The 14,083-nt window shown below is 39.0% G+C and overlaps 1 protein-coding gene across 1 annotated transcript in view; it reads left to right on the top strand.

Annotated features, from left to right (window-relative positions):
- LOC126234755 (uncharacterized) overlaps positions 1-13,457 on the top strand; it is a 112,958-nt gene extending 99,501 nt beyond the window's left edge. Inside the window, exons 3-4 of the mRNA XM_049943504.1 lie at positions 5,474-5,617; positions 11,399-13,457. Coding sequence (XP_049799461.1) covers positions 5,474-5,617; positions 11,399-11,628 — 374 coding nt within the window. The 3' untranslated portion in view covers positions 11,629-13,457. The remainder of the gene's footprint in view (positions 1-5,473; positions 5,618-11,398) is intronic.
- The last annotated feature ends 626 nt before the right edge of the window (positions 13,458-14,083 follow it).

Raw genomic sequence — 14,083 nt, 5'->3', positions numbered from 1 at the left:
GGAATGCATTCTTCACTGCAGAACGAAGCATGTCTGTAGGTATGCTGGCTACCTCTCTTGATATGCTGCTCTTCGTATCAGCACATGTGTGAATGTACCACTGTTAGACCCTGTCCTTCAAGCATCCCCAAGAACCAGAAACCCAGAGAGTGAGATCAGGTGATCGTGCCGGCCAAGCATTTGGAAACAATCGGCTGATACTTTGATGGGTTCCAAATGTGTTTCAGAGAAGCAGGTGAATTTCATGAGCGATGTGCAGTGGGGCTCCATCTTGCATGAAAACTGTTGAGTCCAATGTGTCTTTCTCCTGTAGGGTGGGTATGACATGCTAGCGAAGCATATCACAGTGATGCTGGTCAGTCACATTGCACGTCTTTGGTCCTTGAGCATCAGCCTGTTCAAAAAAAGTGGGCCAATGATGAACATAGCCGTGAAGCCACACCATAAGGTGACCACCATACAGAGGGACTTCATGCACAGTGACTGGCGGTGAAGATGCCCACAGTTGGCAATTCTGTGTATTCACCTCACCCGTCAGTGAAAAATGAGCTTCGTCTGTCCATAGGATGGTCCAGGGCCAGCCCTCATCAACTTCAATCCTTGCAAGAAAGTGGAGAGCAAAGTCAACACGTCGTTGTGCATCCTGTGGTCCAAGCTGCTGTATGATACCATGATGTACAGATACCATTTGAGAATGGTTTTAAACATGTCCCATACAGTGGACCATGGTATTTCAACTGTTGTGACACAGCTCGCGCACTGTCTGATGATCGGGAATTGTGCGCAGCGTTGTCTTCCATAACAACGGCGATTTCATCTACCACCTGTGATGCAACCAGTCGTCGGCCTCTTCCTGGAGCGGCACCCAGTTATCCAGTTGATTCGAACTTCATCATGTTATGCACAGCAGGTGGAGAAAGAGGACCCTTCTGTAACCCTTTCAGACAGCAATATTCTCGAAGCCCAGCTGCAGCATTACTGTTGTTTTAATAATAGAGCTTCACCAGTAATGCCCTGCTGCTTTTGTCCAAGCTCATGTTGACACGTCAACAAGTGCACTGCCACTGGTCAAATGTGTGAGGCTATGAATCACAATGACTCATCACGGCACCTGGTGGCCGTGGTTGGAACTGAATGGTGGCACTGTGATGCATGGAAATCATGCACCCCATACTCTGGACATTAATGCTGCCAAGTTTGGTACTCATACGGTAATTAGTTTCCGTGTTATAACATGTTAAATAGGGAAAATTAAATTATAAACAGCCGGTATATAAATCTGGAAGACAAATGCCAGAATGAGATTCAATGGAAGATCCTCAGTAAATGTAGTCCATCAATAAACGAATCAGCATATAAAACACTTGTTTGACCAATACTTGAATACTGATCATCAGTATGGAATCTGTAGCAGAAAGAATTCACTGAGGAATTAGGGAAGATCCAAAGAAGAGTAGCATGTTTTTTACAGGTTCATTTAGAAACTGCGAAAGTTTCATGGAAATGTTCAGCCAGCTCCAATTGCAGATGCTGCAAGAGAGGCGTTCTGCATCAAGGTACGATCTGTTGTTAAGGTTCTGAGAGCTTATGTTCCTAGAAGAGTCAACGAATGTATTGCTTCCTCTTAAATATACTGGTGAATAGACTATCAAAGAAAATTAGACATTCAAGCTCATACCGAGGCTTATCAGCAATCGTTCTCCCCGTGAACCATACACGACAGGAACAGTAAAAGGGGAAAGTGACACTGGTCCCAAAGTACCCTCTGCCACACACCATGAGGTGGCATGCGGAATATAAACATAGATGTCAATATAGAACACTAGCAGCAGTATCCTTCAATCCTCCCGTTGCACTGCTGGAGAAGAAACAGTCCTACTCTAATCTTCATGAGCTATTAAATTTCAGTGTCCTTACCTTACATTTGCAATTGTAATGTGTGTTGGAATTGAGTGAGGATTCTTTAATTTGTTCATCTCTAACCTTCTCTGTTTTTAATTCATTTCTGTAAAAGAATTACCCACTTTCAAAAGTGGAGCACTTGTAAAGATTCTCCCCTGTTTGAAGCTAATATTATTTTGTGCACACCTTCCTTCCTTGTAATGCATTATAACTATACTCATGTGAACATCATCATCTGAGTGACATTCAGGAGAGTGCTTCCTGCTTCAACCACACACCTTATAAACTTCTAAAGGTATGTGAAAGTGCATCTGTGACCACTGTAGTCGATCTAGTCTTGCCTTTGCAGCCTCTGCCAGAGCGATACCTAGGAAGCTATAGTTTATTCCTAGATTCCTTGCTAAATACTGGTTTCTGAAATTTTATTAAGTAATAAACTCTGTATCTTGTGGATGGTTTGAATATTTGTGTGGGAGGGACACTATATCAAATGTTCATAGTTGCCATTGGTGTCAATACAGTCAAGAGCTGCAAAACAGTAATATTTTTTTCTTTTTATGAGGTAATACATTTATATGCATTAAAACTATGTACCGATGTGTGTGTGTGTGTGTGTGTGTGTGTGTGTGTGTGTGTGTGAGAGAGAGAGAGAGAGAGAGAGAGAGAGAGAGAGAGAGAGAGTGGGATACCTTCCATAGGACTCTAATGTGATCTGCAATGCTGATGACATTTTGGCAGTGTTAATTCTTTAAACAAGGTATAAATTAGTTAATCTCAACTGAACCTCTGAGACAAACTGAGAGTGATTTTTAAGTGATTTGTTACACTCATCTATGCCGATGCTGTATTGATCCTTATTTTATTCTGTATCTTGTCCATCCACAAGTCAGTGTGACATGATTTGTATCTCAAAGTTTGTCAACTTCAGTAGCAGATATGACTACAACTACGTAGCTCTGTGCTTTTAAGTAGAATAAGTTGTAGGAAATTTAATTTATGGCATTAATTTGTGTATCAGCTTTAAAATGTAAAATTTAATGAATTGTGAGAAATTTCCAACTTTCTAAATACAATTTTCCTCCTGTTCAGAAAGTTGAGGTTTTATTATTAGCCATACCACAGTCAAGCTTTCAGTTACTCATACATCATGTTGCTGTGATGAGAGAGAATCTTAAGTCATGTGGAATGGGATATGCAGTATCATACAGATGGAGGAGTTATAAACTGCTTCTACAGCCATCATTAACAGAGTATGTTACATACCAAGGCTATCAATACTCTGTCTATATTTTAAAAGCATCAAATTAATGATATGAATATAACAGAGGGAAACATTCCACGTGGAAAAAATATATCTAAAAAGAAAGATGATGAGACTTACCAAACAAAAGCGCTGGCAGGTCGATAGACACACAAACAAACACAAATATACACACAAAATTCAAGCTTTCGCAACAAACTGTTGCCTCATCAGGAAAGAGGGAAGGAGAGGGAAAGACGAAAGGATGTGGGTTTTAAGGGAGAGGGTAAGGAGTCATTCCAATCCCGGGAGCGGAAAGACTTACCTTAGGGGGAAAAAAGGACAGGTATACACTCGTACACACACACATATCCATCCACACATACAGACACAAGCAGACATATTTAAAGACAAATATGTCTGCTTGTGTCTGTATGTGTGGATGGATATGTGTGTGTGTACGAGTGTATACCTGTCCTTTTTTCCCCCTAAGGTAAGTCTTTCCGCTCCCGGGATTGGAATGACTCCTTACCCTCTCCCTTAAAACCCACATCCTTTCGTCTTTCCCTCTCCTTCCCTCTTTCCTGATGAGGCAACAGTTTGTTGCGAAAGCTTGAATTTTGTGTGTATATTTGTGTTTGTTTGTGTGTCTATCGACCTGCCAGCGCTTTTGTTTGGTAAGTCTCATCATCTTTCTTTTTAGATATATTTTAAAAGCATCAGATTGATACTATAAATAATTAGCATTCAAATTAGGTACTGTATTGGAAAGACCTGCTAGCTTTCCTGCGACACAGGTGAGTTGCCTTTCATTTGTTGTTACTTACTTGACAATTATGACAGTCCACTGAATTCTGTTGAAGAATAAAATTGAAGTATACTAAACGAATAGACTTATTTATGACAAAGTCTGCTTTCCACAGTACTTGGAGACTTTTTCAAACCCAGAATCAAAATGTTCATATAATTTATAAGAGTAGCTTTACAAGTTTAGTTTCACATTTCTATACATTTACAGATTCCTGGCTCATGTGTGTGAGCAACTTATGAAATATCAGACTGACGAAGAACTTACAATTTTACAGTATAAAGAGGTGACCAATTCATACATTACAAGAGTAAAAATGATGAATCATGAAATGTCTGAAACTCATAGTAATATTCTACATTCCAATGCCGAAAGAGCCAAATTAATTTTCCCCTTGTGACAGTTCTGGGTCAAGATGCAAGGATCACTATAATAAAAATAAATTGAAAATAGTGACAACACACTAATATTGCAAAATGTAAACTTTCACAGCCAGAATTGTCACGATTAGTAAAATATTCTGGGCTATTATGCCGTAGTCAAAGGGATTTCACTTTAAAACCTGACGTTTAATCCCCAACTGCGGAGGACATTTTCAAGGGGGATCGTAGCACTGCTGAATGTCAGATTCACACCCTGGCTCACTGCTGACTACAACAAAATTCCACTTCCACTTGATTCCGCACAGTGGTGTGACATTACGTTTTGAATACGCGAGCGCAACTGGGTCACTGCGCATGAAATTTGGATTCCAGTGCTGAAGATGGGTACCAGTTTTCCACCATGGAATGATAGCAACAGTGGGTGACGGCAGTTGACACGGCCAGTTGCTCTCGCGTATTCAAAACATGTGACGTCACGCCATTGTACGGAAGCTCGTGGAAACTGATTTTTGCTGTAGTCAGTAGCGAGGGGGGGGGGGGGGTGTAAATCAGACATTCAACAGAGCTATGATCACCCTTGAAAATGTCCTCCGCAGATGGGGACGAAAGGTCAGGTTTTAGAGTGAAATCCTTTCGACCATGGCATAATAACCAAGAATACTTTGTTAATTGTAACACACTAATATCTCTATTCATCAACTCACCTTCACCTACTGAAATCTGTGTAATTCTCCATTTCCTGTTATCTCTACAAACTTCACATCCACTTTCCTCCCTTCCTTTACTAAATTTATAATTATATGGCATACAGTCAGAGAATTTCCCTGTGTTTTGTATGACATTTGGCCTCATGTTAGCTTTTGTATTTTCTGTGACATGGGCACCCCCTAACTTAGGATCATGCCATATTGCCAACAACGCTACCTACACACAACTTGTGTGTGATACAAGCCCAGAACAAGGTCAGCCTTCAGTCAGGTTTAGTCTACGGTCAGATATCTCTATATTAAATGTATTTTCTGCATTTTCTCCTCGGAGTCCTAGAACTGATCAGCATTTAAGCATGCACTGGTACATTTTTATTGGCATTGGCATAACTAAATGAAGCAGGTGAAACAAATGACGATCTTATTGTTTCAGGATATGCATTGCAGTGCTGGTCTTGTTCATCTGATGCAGACCCAGATTGTGCTGACCCTTTTTACCCATCACATAAGACACTTACTGAATGCAAAGCAAAACATAAAGGGGAAAAGCCCACTTGTGAGGCTATTGTTCTTAAAGGTAAGTAAGTATTTTTATGATTGGTATATGAAACTTACCAACCTTCTTTCTGTATTTATGCACTAGTATTAAATATTTGAGGCAAAACGGCTTTACAGAGCTGATAGTACTTGTTGTACTAATGCAACTGTGCCCATTGCAGTGGCTGAGCAGTATCGGTACATCACACATTCATATAGAGTAAAGCAACTGAACAACACTTAAAACAACAGAAACTGAGGTTATGAAATGTCTTTATGTGTCCGATACACAATGTTGTGTTACATTTAGGAATGTTACTTAAAAAGTTTTGTTGCCAAAAGTTTTGTGACAACTGGAGAACTGCAGACAGGAGGAACCCCCATCCACTTTCTTCTGTGCCCCTTCCCTTGTGTTTGTTTCAGGCTCATTGACCAATTGTCACATCCTCTTCCAAGCACCCGTTTCTTGCTTTTTTTCTTTCTTCCATTACAAACATTAGTTGTTTTCTTTAATCTCCTCTTGGTTGGTCTCTTCTTCTTCTTCTTCTCCTCCTCCTCCTCCTCCTCCTCCTCCTCCTTCTCCTCCTCCTCCACTTTCGTGGACATCATTCCCAAGCTCACCTTGCCTTATGACATTGCTCCATTCTCCTTATGTGACCATACAACTTTAGACTACACTCCTGTATTTCTTCAAGCATGTCTTTTGCTACCCCTTCTATTCCTTTTATTTCTTTAAAAGCCTTCCATTATAATATTTATAATCAACTAGTTCGCCTCATGCACACATTTTCCAAGGCTGATAATCTTTGTTGATTTCTTTGTATCATTGTCCATATTTATGCTCCATAAAGTAATATACTTACCTGCCCGGTTAGCCGAGTGGTCTAATGCACAGCTTTCCGGAGTGGGAAGGAATGCCTGGTCCCCTGCATGAATCCACCTGGCGGACTTGTCAAGGTCCAGTGAGCCGGCCAGTCTGTAGATGGTTTTTAGCTGGTTTTCCATCTGCCTTGGCGAATGCAGGCTGGTTCCCCTTATTCCACCTCAGCTATACTATGTTGGCGATCGCTGCACAAACAAGTTCTCCACATACACGTACAGCACCATTACTCTACCATGCAAACATAGGGGTTACACTCATCTGCTGTGATATGTTCCCTGGGGGCCACTGGTGGCCGAACCGCACAATAACACTGAAAGAGTGGTTCGGTGTGGGGCGGCGGAGGGGTGAAGTGGACTGCGGTAGTTGTCAAGGGGTTGTGGACCACTGTGGCTGTGGTGGGGACGGAGCCTTTCTAGGCCCCCAGTTAACATGCAATACAATACAAATAATATGCTTTGAGTAATTTCCCCATACATTTTTTCTTTGACATCTGTGTAATTGTTCATACTATAACTGGGAATTCTCTTTAATTATACATAACCCAGTCACATTAATGTGACCCAATGCCTATGTTTGACATCAGCAAGCAATAACCAGTCACAGATGACAGGTGGTAGCAGTATCAGTGGAAGGTATATAAAGAGTGTCTTGGGAGGATGCAGTAAATAGTGCAGTCATTGTCATAGTGTGGAAACAGGGAGATGTTTCTGACATTCAAAAGGGCATGATTTTTGGCTTTTAGGCCAAGGATGGAAGATTTCAAAATGGCTAACTTTGTAAACTGTTCACATGCCACTGTAGTTAAAATATACTGTGCATGGCAAAATGGTACTATCCAAAACTGGCACCAAGGCAAGTGGTGCATCTCAGGATGACAGCAGTGAACGATGGCTGCAGAGGTGTGTTGGGGCAAACACATGTGCAACTATTGAGCAACTGACAACCCAGATCAGCCAAGGTTCTACCAACAGTGTCTCCTTAATGACCATTCAGTGAGCTTTCCTGCATCTGGCCCTCCACGGCAGACACCTGGTTCATGTATCCATGCTGACTGCTGTTCATTGACGATGAAGGCTGGAATTTACTTGCCAATACAGCAACTAGAGGTTGACTGAGTGGCAACAGGTGGCCTTTTCAGATGAATCACATTTCATGTTCCACCAGACTGAGGGGCATTGGATCACTGCGAGGGTCCAGGCCAGAGCAAGGAATGTTGTAGCCTAGGGAATGTTACCCTGGGTGATATCATCATTCTGGAAGGCATAGTGGCTCAACGCAAGTATGCATCCATACTTGGGGTCCATGTCAACCCCTATTTGCAGTTTTTTTTTTTCTTCGGCATGATGGCATCTATGTAGAGGACAATGCAATGTGTCACACAGCTCACAGTGTATGAGCACGGTTTGAAGAGCTCCGGGATGATTTTACTGTACTCCCCTGATCATCAAGGTCCCCTGATTTAAATCCAATTGAGAATCTGTGGAACAACCTCGATTGGGCTGTTCATGCCATGGATCCTCAACTGTGAAACCTAGTGCACCTGGTCACAGCACTAGAGTTGGCATGGTTCCAAATCACTGTTGATACCTTCCAGAACCTCATTGACTCTCTTCCTGCATGTCTCCACTGCAAAAGATGGTTATTCAGGCTTTTGACAAGAGGTCACATTAATGTGACTTGACCATGTAGCTAATCTTGCATGAAACTGAAATTTCTTTCCAGTTACATCCATCTTTATAAATACTAAATATTTATATTCCTCAAAAAACCTGATAGTTCCTTCATGTACCTCATTGTCTCTGTTGCCCTACTGTCTATTATTCTGTGATACTGAAATTCACGTTGAGTCCCACCTTGTGTTTTGCAATTCAATATTGTGGCACAGTACTCAAAGATTTGTTCAACACAGCATTCATTAATCACAAGAGCCTGGGACTTAACTCTGTTTTTTTGTATATATAGTCACTCTGACTTTCCTCTTACTAATTCTACAGTAGTTTGATATTAAGTTGTACCCAGTAAGATATATCTATTTGATTTCCACCAAAAATCAATGTAATGGAAGCACAACGTATCTGTTGACATTCCATCTGCCCTTTGCTTTGTGTGTGGAAATGAGAAGTATCATTTTTATTAATGAGGCTTTTGGTGCTTTCACAGAGGACAATAAATGAATGTTCTCTAAGATTCATGGCTTTGTCCAAACTACAGTATTTAGTTTTTTGACTAACTGCTTGTATTGTAACTGTCTTTCACATAAATTTACCAAGAAAAGGACTTGTAGTTTCTAATAATTAGTTGTGCATGTAGCTTCTTACCAGGAGGATTCAGATGCTTCATCTTACTTCCATACATTGACATAAATTTTATATTATTGACATAAATCTTCTGTTCTGACCACATTTTTCTAACATCCTATATAATTTGCAACAAGGGCATTATCATATGTCTTTTCTAAATCAGTAACAAATAAGTTTTGAGAGTAGCTGTCTATTCTGTTCTAGTTTGAAGGAGGACATTGTCTGATAGCATAGCAATATTGTCAGTCTTTGTATGTGTCTGTCAGCCATTCAGTGCCAGAGCTGTACCCTTATTCCTTCCATCATGCCACCAAGGACTCTCCATCATCAAAATTAAATGTATACATCTATTGTGACAATTCCTCTCTCACCTGTCTCACTGACAAGGTGTTGTCAACATATTATCTATTCACAGTGAATCTGCATTGTTTCTCTTCAGTATCTATTTCTTTTTCTTCCTTTGTCTTATGATTTGCACCTACAGCCTTCCAATAACCAAAATTTCATGAACAGCCCTATAATTATCACATTATATTTTCTTAGAACTTTTTGTATTTACTGGTGGTGTTAAACAAACCAGTCTTCTTCCAATTCAGTCACATACAATTAAATACATCAACTAGATCCCTGTTGCCTTATCTGAAGCATTTTTGGCTGATCATCGAATGCATCCAGGAGCAGGGTATTTTCATTTTTCATTGCCTTAAATGATTTCTGTGTTCTTCCTTACTTGTGCGCTGAACACACTGCACTGTCATTAACTTACAGTATATTATCTCCTACTTTCAAATTTTGTGCTTCTTCTATCAGTAGGTTAGCATAATATTTCATTCATTCTTCCATCTGCATCCTTTGGATGTTTACACAATTTCTGTTTTTGTTCTTTACATTTACCAGATGTCTTTTTTGTTCAAGCTATTGCTTTTTTTGTCTTTCAGTTTATTCTGGTGTTGAGATTTCAATTCTCTTGATTCAGCATTGCTAACTATCTGTTGTTATACTGTGTGTGTGTGTGTGTGTGTGTGTGTGTGTGTGTGTGTGTGTGTGTGTGTGTGTGTGTGTGTGTGTTTGTCTTGTCTTGTCTTCTGTGAGCTCTTCCATCAATAGTTCCCACGTTCTTCTTTTCTCTTTGTGCCAAGAGCCTTAAAAACTGTACTGTGGTTGTCCTTTTTTGTGATTGTATACATATGAGTATTTTTTGTATTTACCTGTGATTTATAATTTAATTTATTTACTAATTATAGCATGAGGAAGTGTGTGAAGTTCCAAATCACACTGTTGTTTATCATTTGTATTTCATCTCCAGAGTACAGCAAAATATCTGTAATATACAATACAAACTAATGACTTAGTTAGGTAGAGCAGAACTAGCACAGTAGTTTATTCCACATTCAATTTATGTTTTATGAATGTTAATATCAAAGGTTGTTGCAATGAGTATCAAGAGTTGTTGGTTGCAGAGTATACAAGCTTTTTAGCTTAGAAAATGTAAGGCTGTCCTCAACCCAGTGGATGGCCTGAGCATCATAGAGCTCTAAGCTCTACTACACATAATTTTGTTTGAGGTATCCCCCTGATCTTTGAATTGACTTAACCAGCCACTTGTAATGGAACTTACAATTTATCATGGAGTCCAAATCATGATGCAACTTGGATTTTGTTTTGATCAATGTGTCACTACCACCAAAGGTGGAAAAAGTTATAAGCTACAGAAAAAAATTACCAGACCAACTGGCACTTGAGCCCCTTTACATTTGTAGTATGATACTTATTCATTTAGCTACTGAGTTAAAACGTTTTAGCTTCCAGAATCAAAATACAACTAAAATCTTGGAATTGAAGTCATTCATGTACAGTGTGCCGGTCCGAGACTCGAACTCGGGACCTTTGCCTTTCGCGGGCAAGCGCTCTACCTACTGAGCTACCCAAGCATGACTCACGCCCCGTGCTCACAGCTTTACTTCTGCCAGTACCTCGTCTCCTACCTTCCAAACTTTCCAGAAGGTCTCCTGCGAACCTTGCAAAACTAGCACTCCTGAAAGAAAGGATATTGTGGAGACATGGCTTAGCCACAGCCTGGGGGATGTTTCCAGAATGAGATTTTCACTCTGCAGCAGAGTGTGCGCTGATATGAAACTTCCTGGCAGAGCTTCTGTAAAGTTTGGAAGGCAGGAGACGAGGTACTGGCAGAAGTAAAGCTGTGAGGACGGGGCGTGAGTCGTGGTTGGGTAGCTCAGTTGGTAGAGCGCTTGCCCGCGAAAGGCAAAGGTCCCGAGTTCGAGTCTCGGTCTGGCACACAGTTTTAATCTGCCTGGAAGTTTCATATCAGGGCAAACTCTGCTGGAGAGTGAAAATCTCATTCTGCATTTGTTTACAGTTTTTCAGTGAACCCAAGTTTTAGAAAACAACCAGAGAAAAATTTGTGTATCACTCTTGTTTTCAAATGTGGGTAGAAGAAAAGTGCCTTGATGACTTGTTTCAAATAAGCTGTTTGATTAATATTATCTGACAGATGAACAGCAACACATTTTTGAAAAATTGGTATTAATTTGTCTCAGGAATCCATTCTATAGTCAGCAACATTTACCTTATTAAATTATTAAAATGACAATAGTAAAATATTTCTTTTATGTTTCAGTAAACACACTGGAGGTGATTACAATGCGTAACTGTGGCTCAGTTCCTATGAATGGACCGATGAATGTGTCGTGCAATGTGCAACTGCCTCCTCATAGCAGCATTGAACGCTGCCATGTTTGTACAGAGGATGGGTGCAACACAGCTCCAGCTAAAAGGAGCACTTACTGGGTAGCAGTAGTGTCTGTCCTCGTTGCATTTCTAAATGGTTCAATAAAGTGTTACTTCTGAAGTGTGCAATAGCTTTCATTTGCTCAGGAGCTGTGTATACCATTTGTTGTTAAAGTTACTGCAGGAAGACAAAGATCACTGCAGTGTCAGAAGTACTGTGTTATTCCATGTCTGTATTTAGTTGTCAGACAACAGGAATTTGTAAAATTAATAATCAACAGCTTTAAGAACTGAAAAGAACTGGAGGTACCATAACAAAAAACTACTTTGTGGCAATTTTTAAACTGGTGGCAGATTTATACTCATTCTAGTTAATTTTTTTTGCATTAATCTCTGTGAATATTACTTGCTCTGATAAATAATAAATACTAAATTGTGAAGAGATAAATATCTGGCAGCAATATCTTATTCATAAAGTAGAAAGTTAATGATGAGGTCATCAGGGATAAAAGTTAGAAATATTGAGCTTATCAATGATGAGAGTAGTTATCTTGACAACAGTGGCTCACATAAACACTGAAAGTTAGGGCCCCTTACAGTGATGATTTGCTTTCTGATGTGGTAAAGGACAAGTGAAAAGAATGCTTGTTGTTACCAAACAATTGAATTTAGGTTATAGTAATGTTTTTGTTGGTGCTTCCTATCATTTGATTTCTCATACAAAGTGATCCTAGCACAAGCCATGTAACATTTTTTGCTCTTGCCACCTAATCATCCCTTCTTCCCCTTTCTCATGCACTTTTCTGCCATTTGCACCTTGTCTTTGTCAGCTAAATTACCTATTCTCCAACTCACATTCCTCTCTTTCCAGATTTTACTCTCTCTTCTTCCTTTTTTATGTGTCATTCACTTTTTATTTTCCATACCTCTTGAGAATATTTCAAATTTATACTCGGAGTATCCTGGTTACTCAAGATTCTGTTTGTAGTTCCATCATTTCTCTCATGTGTAATTCCATTTTGTTTGTTGATTTGTATGAGTCCTCTTGTTTATTTTTGGTTTCAAACGAAGATGAAAGTTGTAATACTTATCTAAAATGATAACTTGTACTGCCTCAAACAGTCTTGCCTTCTCCTGTTCTCCTAGTTATGTATCAGAGTTAGTTCAGTGCTGTTGTTTCTTTTTCTCAAATATTTCCAGGCAGCGTATATGTTCCTATCTGCAATACAATGTCTCCACTGTATAGTGAGTAGCAGTCTATCCTTTTCATAATATTGTCATTATTCCATCCTGGATTTTCCAGTGTTTAAAAGAATGACCCTTTTGTATGACCAACATGGAAGAGGGAATCAGAAATGAGTGTATCTGTATTGTTCTTACTATTTCTCAAATTCTTGTATAATAACTGTATAACTGTTGTCTTATCTACACAATCCTTGAACGCATGTTTTTGCACACATAGTCAAAAATCTAAATATCCAAGTAGATAGAAATTCTTTAAAGGTATTGAATTTACATTGTCTTTTATGTATATTATGCTATGTGAAATACTAAATATCTGTTTGAAAACACAGTTAATGATACAAGACTAAAATTAAAACAGATCTTCAGGAAATATTTTGTTGCGTGCAACTGTACGTGTTCTTGTGAAGTGTTATTTTCTACGATGGTGAAGAAAATATACAATATGTATTTTCATGTTGTTTGATATATATATATATATATATATAAGTTCAGTTTTGTGATTGCTGTGCTGCAAAATCGTATCAGTATATGTCAAAGTCTAAGAATTGTGTGTGTTGTTATGAAGAAATTATTTATTGGTCAAAGATCAACTCTATGTCTTCTTTGGCTTTATATGTTATTGATTGTCTTTATTACATAGTTCTCAATTTTTTTGTAATTGCTATTAGATCAAATCCAATAATTTAAACAATAAAATTGAAACATTTTGTACAAATTAATAAATGTGTCATACCATATACGCATGTGTGTTTTTGTGTCATTAGTACTTTTTTCATGTCACATACAGTATAATAAACATTCATTCATGCTGTTCTGTAGATTCTGTTATAATGAGCACCCCTTGTGGATATGGAATGAGTCAAGGGATAGATTCAAAATATGAACCAGCTGTTGGACAATGCATTACTAATTATTTATTTGTAGACTGATATCAACTATTTATGACAGCTATATGTCTCAGTGTGAAATTAAGAGGACTGCTACTATTTTGGAAAAAAAAGAGCTGCTGATTCCTTAGGTGTATTAAATAGCGGCTGTTATCACATATTGCTAGTTTAATATCAGCAGGACAACACTGCAATTTATCATAGAATAACAGTTACTTGCTGCTAAAAGAAAACAAGGGCTGCTGACAAAGACCAACAATATCTGTCATACAGCTGACAGGAGCCACATTTATTTAATCCAGATGACCAGACACTTTGCAGAAGAATAGGCTGATACATTGTGCTATTAATTCTTTTGAGTTTATATAGTACTTCAGTTTCTCACTTTATATCAGATGTAAGATGTAGAAGATCATTGCACCAATCTGACCCCTTGACAATGA

This window comes from Schistocerca nitens, chromosome 2, assembly GCF_023898315.1.
Source record: "Schistocerca nitens isolate TAMUIC-IGC-003100 chromosome 2, iqSchNite1.1, whole genome shotgun sequence".
NCBI lineage: Eukaryota > Metazoa > Arthropoda > Insecta > Orthoptera > Acrididae > Schistocerca > Schistocerca nitens.
The sequence above is the reverse complement of the archived record's forward strand: the minus strand, read 5'-3'. Positions and strand labels throughout refer to the sequence as shown.